The sequence below is a fragment of the Cyclopterus lumpus genome, chromosome 4, assembly GCF_009769545.1.
Source record: "Cyclopterus lumpus isolate fCycLum1 chromosome 4, fCycLum1.pri, whole genome shotgun sequence".
NCBI lineage: Eukaryota > Metazoa > Chordata > Actinopteri > Perciformes > Cyclopteridae > Cyclopterus > Cyclopterus lumpus.
In genome coordinates, this window is record NC_046969.1 from 5,768,603 (window position 1) to 5,780,814 (window position 12,212).

The window sequence follows — 12,212 nt, forward strand, 5'->3', positions numbered from 1 at the left end:
CTGCAGGCACTTTTGGTTTATTTTGACATGCTAAATAGGAAGCATTGATAATTAATATTCAGATGTTACCTTGTGATTTTCTTGGTTGCTTGGCTAAAAATGTTAAGTGTTGCAACAACTGGAAAACAGTGTGTCCGCAATTGCAGCTCTAAACATTAGTAGCCGACTGAGGGCGCTTTTTAGTTTATAACTTGCTTATAAAAGTTACTATTTTGTCTTTTACACTGTCATGTTGGTAATGGCTAAATTGCAACATCATACTGCTGCTGTTAACAAATCAAAGTGTGCAATTCAGATACGTTGTTCAGTTGGTTGATCAGTCAGCCGTTATATGCAGTTAAAACCTGTTTGTTTTCTTTATCTGTATCTGTAGTGAAAAACAAGTTTGGGCTTCATGATGTAGCTGAACTTCACATTTTTGATGAAGCTGACATAGAAGTGGAGGAAGACATCCTTCTTGAACTAATAGAGTCCAATCCAGACTTATGTCTGACAGTGCGTGACAACATTTCAGATGAAGGTAGGTTTCATTACTAAATGTGTTGAAATTAATGCTCAGAGTTTATCTGCTTTGAATCCCTTTTATGTCCCTCACTGTGACTACAGTAACAAAGAAACAACATGTCAGCAAAAGACAGATCAGCATCCAATTAGCATTTATTTATTTATTTTCTTCTTCAGATCATTCAACACCATCTTCCCTCACGGAATCCATGTCACATACTTCAAGTGACAATGACCTCTACAGTCAAAGACAAATGGGGATTTTGACAGGCAGAAATATATCCACCTCTGACATCATGAACAGGTCTACCACAGAGTATTCTGATTCAGAGGATGCAAAAGAGGTACATGAGAGCAGTAGATGTCAGTTATAGTTTTTACTCAAAAGATTTCAAGAAAATTGTTACACTGAATTAAGCTTCTTTCCAGTATAAGGACATTTAGACTGGTGAATGCCAAATTGACAAAGTAAAGTAATTTAGTACAGTACAAATCCAAACAGGGTTTAACTGTTGTGTAGCTTTCTATTATGTAACTCTTCTTTCCATACATATTTATTGAATTAGGTTATCGGGTTATGAGCCTTTAGTACTGTAGACTATATTGCTTACTTTGGCTTTAACATGGCCTACGTATCACAGAACATTGTTGCTTCATTACCAGATTTCTTTATTTTGTAAACCTTCGTTGGGTGCAAGGAATTCCTTTTAACCTTCGTCTGAACAGACCAATTTGTGTCTATTTTGTTTTAAATTATTTTGATCCCAGAAGACTGAATTGTACATTAAAAACATTTATTTTATGTGAGTAGATGGTAGAAAATGCCTTGCTTACAAAGCCTGGAGGTGAGTACGTCCTTGAAGAGTACAAGTCCGAAAATTCATTGAAGCACCGCACCCGTAGACAGCTTGTCAACATATTGGCTAGCCATATGACTGAAATGCATGGGTAAGTGTTTCTTTAACAAATTGTAAAATTCTAAACCATTTCAGACTAAAAGATTTATATTAAGAAGGAATTTTATTTATTTTCAGAATGCATGGTATATAATTAACAAAGGTGAGGCCCTATAGTCATTAGTGAGGCATTCTAATTTAATGTTTTATTTTCATTTTTACTCTAAAGGAGGATTCCTTCCCGTAAACAGAAGGAGAAGTTTGCCCTGGGAATCATTACACTCTTTCCTTCGCTAAAGGATCCCTTTTCTCCAAATGGCTATGTAAGTAGTACTTCCAGAATACAGACCAAACTTACAGGCTAGAGTTTTGGGGTTTTCTTCAAAATAATAGAATGGATATACAAATAAACCACAGAAAGTATTCTATATATTTGATTGACATTGTTAAGCAATTCATTCACAATCCCATAATTGCCTTTTCTATGAGATCAATGAGTGACCTTTGTAATTATATATATTTAAAATAACTTAACAGGAGCACTTCTATGATGGGGAAAAAGGCACAGGATATTTAGCATGGCGCCTCAAGACCATCTCGAGGAATAAATATCAACGGCCAGGCAAGGCAGAGCGCATCGGGCCTCAAGCACAGGGACCAAACCGCCGGAGATCAGCAGCCACAGTGTCTCAGCAGCTTGATGGAGATGCTTATAGGGAGGCTATATCATTTCTTGTTCACTCTCCTGATAAAACAAGTGTGTTTGAGAAGATGAAGATGACCTTACAACATCGCCAGGACCTAGTCCATGACCCGCAGAGAACCACAGATGTCTTAAAAACATTTCCCCGTTTTTTAGATGTCAAAGGACTAGTGAGTTGTGCATGTCTTTTATTTCTTAATTTAGTTGGACATTAGAAATTAACAGTGCCAGTGATGTAAAAAAAATAATAATATGGTTTTGCATCATTGTATGATCAACAGCTGAATCAAGACTTCCTGCTGCTGTTTGGTGCTGAAACAGCTGCCAAGATGCTTGAGAAGTGGGATACAGCATTCAAGCCCAAGGTTATCAAAGAGGCCAAACACCTGACTCAGACAGCTGAACTGTGCCGACTTCTGACGGCGGCTGAAAACCTTGCAGAGAACGATCACAGCAGTAAGTTACATAAAATGCATGGTTTATAGTCCAAATGGCTGGTGATATTATCTGTGTGCATTCCAGTACATACTAATGACTTTTTTTGTCTTTTTGCTCCTGGTAGACTGGGACAGTGACATGGCATCTCTGCTGCTCCTGCTCCATCTCTTGCCACCCACAGCTGGACGGAAGAGGACCAAAATAAGTCCCAGTGATGCAGCGGGCAAAATGTTGCACTTTCACAAGGTACGTAGGTCTCATCTGATCCCACAAGCCAGTTTTTCAGTTTCATTAACTCAATTAAACACAAGAGACATGAGTTTGCAAAAAAAGAAACATAACTAATCTGAATGTCTCAATGTTGCAAACTTCACAACAATTCCTAAACATTAAGGACTCTCTGCACACACACACACACACACACACACACACACACACACACACACACACACACACACACACACACACACAGTAGCAACTCAACTCTTCTCTTATTGACCCAAGTATGCAGTGATCATTTGAAAACTTGCTAATTCTTCCTTTTACTATGCTGCTTTGAAGTGATAATTCAGATTCTTACACATGCTTAACTAGGAGTTAAGCATGCGTAAAGTTTACGTTTGTGAGACAAGGGGCTAGATGACTGGTCAAACTGGTGGATATATTAAACTGTCAAGGAACAGCAAGTACCAATGTGTGGCTGATAATTTGAACTGCCACTCTAAGGTGTTTGTTCTGTTTTTTTTAGTCATGCTGCAGCATCGTTGAACACCTGCAGGGCAGAGTGGCTGAACAACCATACATCCTTGCTGTTGGCCGAACCCAAAACCAAATTGATGCCTTCTACATCGTAGTGGACAAACAGCTCATCCCGTGCAAAGCCACCAGCTCGTTGGGTGCTTTTGATGAACTGTTTAAATCCCACTATGTGTTCAACCTGTCCTATGATGAAACCCTTGTCCCACTCTTCACCTTCGTGCAGACAACTGTCTACAACATCGATATTGCAACAACAGATGAGTCTCCAAGAGTCCGTGAGTTAAGAGCAAAAGTCTTAAACTACGTTTAAAAAGATGTTAAAGTGTTTCATTTGTCAAGCTGTCCATGCGGCCTGCCAGGACTTGATAACCCATTTAAGAATTGATCACAGTTTCTATCCTAGCACCAGGTTTAAGTTGGTATGTGCACAAGGTCGTTGTAGGCGTCAGTTTTCAACATTTTGTGGCTTAAAAAAACATTTAATTCGAGTTCATGAGAGGGATTTTAGTCAAAGTGGTGATGCAGCTAACTCAGAGCCATTTCAAGCAGATTTTCTCAGTCAGCAAAATACTACAGAAGCTGTTGTAACAAGTGCCACACAGAGCTCAGAGGCTGTGTGTTCCGAGGACAACGCATCAGGCCTTTACAGAGAAAATACAAACAATATTTGCGCGTCAATTATTGCTAAACTCCAAGGAAGTGGTATGGCAAATAGTTTGGTTTCAACAATTGTTGGCGATTTGGAAGAACTTGCTACTGGACTGCACTCCCGAATCAAGCATGATATACTGTCTGCTGTGCCTAAAGATGAGCTTGTAAGATCTACATTAGAAGAAGGTCTTAAGAATTTTGAAAACCCATTTGTTAACTTTAATACTGGAACTAAAAGAATGAAATATTTCAATGACAAATGGGGGGTTGTGGAGCCAGTAGAAGTAATGTTGGGAGTTCGATTTGATACCAGGCGAAACAAAATAACCGGTACTTATGACCAAGTCCCAGTGAAAGACACCTTTGTATACATTCCAATTTTGGAAACAATCAAATTTATGTGCCGCAATTCTGATATTTGCAAACTGCTTGGGGATCCTTGTGTGTCAATAACTGACAGATATGAATACTTCTGCAATGGAAGTTACTTTAAGACACATGCATTGTTCTCTAAACACTCAAATTCTTTACAAATTCAGCTGTACTATGATGACTTTGAAACTGCTAACCCACTTGGTTCAAAACATGGCGTTCACAAAATAGGTGCTCTCTATTTTGTCCTCAGAAATCTTCCGCCAAAGTTGAACTCTGCTTTGATAAACATTCATTTGGTTGCACTGTTTCATACTGAAGATGTGAAAAAATATGGCTTTGATCCTATTCTGCAGCCTCTGATTGATGACATCAAAACACTTGAGAGTCATGGCCTTGATTTGCCTTTCTCCGCTGAAAAGGTCCATGGCACTATATGTCAGATAAATGGGGACAATTTAGGGATGCACGCAATTCTGGGTTTTACAGAGTGTTTTAGTGGTCATTATTTCTGTCGTTTGTGTTTGATTGAAAAAGCTGATGCACAGAATGTTTACAATGAGGATGACCCCAAGATAATCTTGCGTGGAAAAGAGCTTTTTGAAATGCACTGCAATGACTTACAATCAGACCCACAGAAGTTATCCGTGTTTGGTTTAAAGAGAAATTCAACTCTTAACAGCCTGCAGTTCTTTCATGTTTGCCACAATTTTTCTTTGGACATAATGCATGACATTCTTGAAGGGGTGGCTCAGTATGAGATGAAGTTATTGTTAAACTATCTCTCAGAAAACGTTTTATCAAAACAAAATATGTTCTCTAGGATTTATGCTTTTGACTATGGGTACTTGGAGCGCAAAAATCGCCCTACAAGGGTTAACTTGGACGGTAGTGGCAATAACATAGGACTCAATTCTGCTCAGTCTCTTTGTCTTGTCAGAAACATTCCTTTGCTTTTTGGTGACATTGTGCCAGAAGGAGACCAAAACTGGACTTTGCTGCTGCTTTTACTGCAGATAATCAACATCACATTTTCTCCATCTGTTACACTCGGCATGACTGTACATTTAAAGCACTTAATAATGGAACACCATGAATTGTTCAAACTGTTGTATCCACATAGGAACCTGATCCCTAAACATCACTTTATGATACATTACCCAGCTTGTATGAGAAAAATCGGACCTCTGATACACATGTGGAGCATGAGATTCGAAGCAAAACACAAGGCCTTTAAAAACACTCTAAAAAACTTCAAGAATATAACAAAATCTCTTGCAAAAAAACATCAAATGTCCATAGGATATCATTGGGAGACATCACCTTTAAACCACATTGAATATGGACCTTTGAAATCATTTGTAGACCATAGTGACATGTTTGCTCGGGATCTGCATGCTGCTGTACCCAATGACCTCTTCTCTACCAACTGGGTTAAAATCAGTGGGACAGAGTACAGGACAGGACTAATCATCTGCAGTGAGATTGATCATGATATGCCTGGGTTTTGCAGAATAAAGAAGATCGTTTTAGTCGACAGTGTTATCTACTTTGAAGTGAACAAGATTGTGGTTGACCATTTTAGTGAGCATTTCCATGCCTACCAAGTGTGTGAAAGTGATGAGAAAGCTGTAATCAAAGCAGACAGTCTTGTAATATACAAGCCCTTTGACCTACAAAGTGCTTATGGTAAAGGTGAGAGCCTATATATTGTACCGTTATTTTCTTTGTAAATGTGCATTCGGTATGTAGTTAAGTTGTGCCCATGGTGCTTGGTATACATTTTCTGAATAAATGGAAACATTTGTTGTATGATTTGTTGTATTTGTTCACTGCTACTTCACATTTTAACTAATCTAAACACAAATACACGTTAGTGTAAAAAATACACTTTCATGTGTCATAAGACAACACCGTGATTGTTGGATATTAACACTTTTAGTGAAAAGAAACAACACAATTTAGTGTAAAAAATACACTTTCATGTGTCATAAGACAACACCGTGAGTGTTGGATATTAACACTTTTAGTGAAAAGAAACAACACAATTTAGTGTAAAAAATACACTTTCATGTGTCATAATACAACACCGTGAGTGTTAGATATTTAACACTATGAAAGAGTTAACATAGTAACACTATCCAAAGTGTAAATTTAACTCTGAACCCGAGTGGATTATATAAACACTGACATAGTGTTAATTTTAACACTATACGAGTTAATTTCACACTTCCGATTTTACTGTGTATGCTGCTATGAACCTGATAGTCCAAGCCAAAAGACTGAATAAGAAGCTGAGGAAATATGTTCAGCAATGGCATGCCGAGGGTTTACTTAACGTAACAACCCCGGAGGGGCCCACAGAAGACCAGAAGTTACAGCTGATGAAAGTGCTCAAGCTGAGAGACAGTGCAGCAAAAGAGGAGCAGAAAAGGAAAATTGGTTCACGACCCGATCAGCAGAAGTCACCAGAACCAATGAAGCCATTGTGCAGGCAAGACTGCCACGACATGGCATAGCAGTGAATGAAGACAACACTGCCCGGTGGTGCCAGGCCTCACTGGAAGAAGCAACACCCCCGAAAGACCCCAAAGAAGAAACAAACAGGAATAAAGAGCTGTCAATGGAGACAGCCCCTGTATTTCTGCCATCAGCCCCAGTTCCCTCCCCTTCCATCTATCCCATAATATGTCAATACCCTCCCCCGTACGCCCACAGCCCACAAAAGGGCAGAGAAGGGGATGCTAGACAAAGTCAGCAAAGAGAGGAGGAAGACAGGGACCTAATGAGAAGAGAATTATGGTGGAAGAAAGAGAGGGAAAGAAAGGCAGAGGAGGAAGGTGCACTGTAAGCAGAGCTGTCAGAACAGGGTAGAGACAACGTCAGTCCATCACATTACCAGTAAGAATGGCTCAGAGGAAGCCCGGGAGAGGCGCCAAGTCATGACCTCCCCAATTTAGAGCGTCCCAATAGATACAAATAGGAGATAGGTCCCACCCAGATACCACTCCCTCGCTCATTAACGCAATCCCTAACCCAGTGGTTCCCAAACTTTTTCTGTCAAGACCCCCTTTGATGATATAGGAACATTGGACGACCCCCCCCCCCCCGCAACCCGACCCCCAAATTTGTCTTGTTTTTTAATGAATTGCATTATAATGCATGAACTGTATAAAATATTTTCTCTGTGTCGCGGTGTGTCTCTTTCTCGTTCCCGCTCCCTCACTCTCTCTCTCCCTCACTCTCTCTCTCCCTTGCTCGTTCGCGCTCTCTCGCTCGGGTGCGCGCTCGCTCTCTCGCTCGCTGGTTTTGCCACAGTCGGTCTGTGACATGAGCCGCTCTGGTGGCGTGGTTGGAACACAGTGCATGTCACGTCGGCTATTTTATATTGTTTTACCGGTGTATGTGTGCGTCTGTGTGTGTGGGTTGGTGATGAAGCCGCGACCCCCCTGTAGTACCACCGCGCCCCCCCTAGGGGTCGCGCCCCCCACTTTGGGAACCACTGCCCTAACCGAACAACAGGCGATGGACGCATATGGACTGCGCCCTGGTGGCACCCCACCTCCAGCTCTGAGCCTCCATTCTAATCGCATGGCCAACTGCGATACCTCAGCGAGAAGAGGAGCCAAATCATGGCCCCGGTCCCCTCCACCCCCCATCTCACAAGAAGAGGAGCCCTACTTGACTTTTCCGGTCAATTAACTCTGCCTTGCAACTGGCAACTCGCAAGACAGCAGAGGAGGAGACAGCCTCCAGGGATCACGACAACACCTCCCAAGGAGGGCAAAGGAAGGCATAAGCTACAAGCCTCCACCACGACACAGTCAGATGTCAGTGGCAGCAACAGGCCCAGTGTGCTGTGAAGAAGAAGAGGAAAATGCCAGATTCAGGCACCTATCATGACATTGAGCAATGGCACACCTCAATACAAGCCATATAATCCCAGAGATACTCCCGAAATGGCCAACCTAGCCAGCATCAAATTAAAGCCAAATTAAGAAGCCATGGTGTACCTGAAGAAAGCAGCTGACACCTGGGAATCAGCTACAGGCACCAGACATGACAGTAACCTGACATACCTGAACATGTGGAAGGCTGCTGTGATAGCAGGTCTCTCTGCCAAGTTGAGTTGTGAGCAACATACGGTGGGCATAGAAATGCCACCTTTTGAAGTGTGGAAGAAACACATCACACACCACATCACTCAGCACCACGAGGATGAAAAAGAAGAAAAGGCAACCAAAGATAAGTTGTCAATGAGACTCCTGAAGCTACAGATAGCAAAAGAGGACACAGAGGCTGCTAAGCACGGCCCACAAGCGCAAAAGCAGATGGCTGCTGTTAACAACCTCGTCGTCCAGATCCAGGAAGCAATGGGCAAAGAAGATCCCTACCGTTGCACCTACAACTACGCCGCCGCCTAAGAAGAAAAGGAGGGCGAAGCTGAAGTCATCAGAGCAGAAGCCATAATTGTAGGAAGAGAAGGAGTTGCAGCTGAATGTTTACTGTCTGCAGACCAACAAGACTGGTATGCACTGCGACCTGACTCTGCCCCTCACATCACACTACTGATCAGAGCAGGTCATGAAGCAAGAAATATTGGCCCCATGATGGAGAAAAACTCAAAAGAGAGGTGGATTCCAAACAAATCCCCATATCTGTCCCACACCTCCGATGGTGACTATTCGAAAATACATCAACACTCGTATTCCAAGGGACAACTCCAACAACTTGACCGTGACAGAAATCATGGAAGGGAACACTCAAATCATCCCTCCACTGATGAAATGTTGGAAGAAGTGCCACCACAAATATGGTCAAGAAGAGACTATGATGTTGGCCACACCACTCAACGTAACGTGGGAATGACTTTGAAACCAGATCAAGACACTGTCTGGCGTTATCAATATCCGCTGCAACAAGAACAGAGAGATGGCATTCGAGAGACAATTCAATTGTATGAAGCAGGCGTACTTATCGACGCAGAGTCCAACTGGAATACACCGATATTACCAGTCCCAAAATCCGGTAACAGAGGCTGGAGAATGGTTCATGACCTAAGAACCATCAACCAAGCCACAATTGCACAGAACATTCAAGTGCCAAACCCGTAATGCTACAAGGCTACAGAGATAGCCCGGGTTTGTTTAATGAAGCCCTGAAGCAAGACCTCAAAGAGTTCATATTACCGGAAAACACAGTACTTGTACAGTACATGGATGATTTGCTGTTAGCTGCACCAACTGCAGCAATTTGTCTTAGAGTGACGAAAGACCTTCTAACGCTGTTATCCAAAGAAGGTTATGAGGTGAAGCGCTCAAAGACTCAGATTGCAAAAATGCAGTGTCATTCCTGGGACAACTGATCTCAGGAGACTCGTGCGCTCTGTCTGCGAGACAGAGGTTCGCCATTTTGAGTGCAGCTAAACCAAAGACAGTACAAGAGATGCTGTCATTCCTTGGCCTAACAGGCTACAGTCGACACTACGTTCCTGACTTCACGTCTCTCACACAGCCACTCAGAGACATGCAAACTGAAACAGGAAGCCGAAACATGAAAGCCCTGCTCACATGGACAAATGATGCAGGAGAGGCATTCGCAAAGACCAAACAAGAAGTTGGCCAAGCCTCAAAGCTGTCTACACCTGACTACAACAGGCCCTTTCACCTTGATGTTTCTGAATCAAGCGGGATGGTGTCCGCTGTTTTGTTTCAGAAAAAGGAGGGAGGAAAGAGACCTGATGTACTACAGCTCGAAATTAGACCACATCGAAAAAGGTCAAAACAGGTTGCACAAGACACTTGGCAGCCCTGAAAAGAGCAATTGAGAAAACTGCTCATGTTGTGATGTGTCACGAGCTCAAGGTCAACACAGAACATGGAGTTCTTGCCTATTTGACCTCAAGTGCATTCTCGATGACAGCAGTAAGACAAGATAAGATTTCAAAACAGTTACATATCACAGTCTCATACGAGCCAAACGACATGGCCGATGGACTTAATGTGCAGCAACAAGAGAAAAGACATTAAACCATTTCTGCGGAAAGCATCACACAGCCAGCATCTGCACAGCTAGCAGAAGTAGTGGCATTAACAAAAGCACTCGACTAACCAGAACGGAAATCGGTCAACAGCTACAACGATTCAGCCTATGCACACGGAGCCCTACATGACGACGGCCCCCAGTGGTTGAGAAGAGGATTCTTGACTACAGCAAACACACCAGTAAAGCACAAAAGTCAAGCAATTACTGAGAGCCATCCTGCTACCACGACACGTAGCAGTGATGAAGTGTAAAGGACACCAGACCACAAAGACAAAAGTGGCAAAAGGTAACGAAGCCGCTGACCTCGCAGCAAAGAAGGCAGCAGGCTATGTGAAACAAAGGACAGACATAGCCGCACCGAAACTCCCAAAACTCGGAATAGAAGACATCAAGCTCATGCAGAAAGAAGCAGAGCAGAGCTGAATCAGTGGGCACACAATGGAGCCGTCCAAAAGAAAGGTCTCTGGAGATCACATGATGGACGCATAGTGGCACCTGCAAGGATGTGTCAAGGACTCATCAGACAGGCACATGGTCCCTCTCACGTGAATCCAAAAAGAACAGAGGAGGAAGTCTCCATCCTCTGTTGGCATCCCTATATGACTGAGATGGTGAAACTCTACCACCATGAATGTCTCACCTGCAACAACTTCAGTATGAAGAGACCATACAGATGTCCCCAAGGAGAGTCCCCAGTGCCAGATGCTCCATTCAAAGAAATATGCATCGACTACATCGATATGGGTGCAGAAAACAGGAAGAGAGGATTCAGATACCTACTCGGGATGATCGACCGATAGACCCGATGGGTGGAAGCGATCCCCTGCAAAAATGAAGACTCAAAGACAGCCTTAAAATGTCCGAAGAAGGAACTCATCCCGAGATATGAAGTTCCAAGGAGAATAGGGTCTGACCATGGCACACATTTAGCAACCAAACACTTTCACACATTTCTACCTATTTTTGACAAGAAATGAGAGATTTAATTTTCTCTTTCAGTAGATGTTCGAGCAAGAGAGGAGAGCCGGACGAATACCAGCAAGCAATCAGATCCTAGCAGGATTTGAAAGTTAAAAGAATGTAGAGTGGATCAATTACATTTAATATAATCCGTAGAGATAAATAAATTAAGAGATAAATAATTTAAGATGGATGGGACGGGAGTGATATTGTTTTTTCTTCCACAGGTATTGATAATAAAGATTGTATTACAGTGATGTTTACAGTGCGGTGAAATAAAATCCATTACAAAGTTGTTTATACTATGGAATAGTATAAAAGGAGGGACTGTTGAGTTGTAGTGGATTTTATATATACTTGCACATGTAGATAAGAAAGTTTATGTTTTTAAATTAATACATAAAGAAAGTTATGATCATTAATTTGGGATATTATGAGGAATATTCTGCAGGAATGTATTATGAAACATAAGAGAGGATCACTGTTTTATTATTCTGTTTGTTAATGACAAATGTAATGATTAACTGTATGATGCATGAGAATGAATGTTTTATTGTTTAGACAATAGTTAAAATGGATGCCGATTGAAACCTGATATGTTGCTTTTATTCTGAAGGCAGGATAGTAGGTTTTATTCTGACGGGGAACTTCCGGTCCCTGACCGGATGTGTGCACTTTGACCCCACCTATTTACTAATTAGCTTAGCGAACAGAACGGCTGCATCCTTTGAACTGACCAATAGAACTAACGCTTAGGTGTGAATTCATTTGCATGACTATACTAACGACCGAGCATTTGTGCTGGGGAACATGGTTCTACTGGACTGGGGACTCGAGACAGCCCCGGTCTGTTGCTCCTTGGGAGCTGCAGTCAGTCTTTGGAG

The 12,212-nt window shown here is 42.1% G+C and overlaps 1 protein-coding gene across 1 annotated transcript; it reads left to right on the forward strand.

Annotated features, from left to right (window-relative positions):
- Positions 1–1,315: 1,315 nt before the first annotated feature.
- On the forward strand, positions 1,316–3,610 carry LOC117729344. The gene is made up of 5 exons (XM_034530323.1): positions 1,316–1,452; positions 1,630–1,723; positions 2,385–2,559; positions 2,723–2,787; positions 3,290–3,610. Exons 1-5 carry the CDS (start codon positions 1,316–1,318, stop codon positions 3,608–3,610), a joined length of 792 nt encoding a protein of 263 aa, XP_034386214.1.
- The last annotated feature ends 8,602 nt before the right edge of the window (positions 3,611–12,212 follow it).

Bases quoted from the DNA above. Each gene is read 5' to 3' on its own strand.
- LOC117729344 (XM_034530323.1), top strand. From the start codon at position 1,316: ATGGTAGAAAATGCCTTGCTTACAAAGCCTGGAGGTGAGTACGTCCTT. The intron at 2,560-2,722 runs GTAAGTTACATA...TGCCACCCACAG, and splicing joins TGCAGAGAACGATCACAGCA to CTGGACGGAAGAGGACCAAA. The intron at 2,788-3,289 runs GTACGTAGGTCT...TGTTTTTTTTAG, and splicing joins AAATGTTGCACTTTCACAAG to TCATGCTGCAGCATCGTTGA.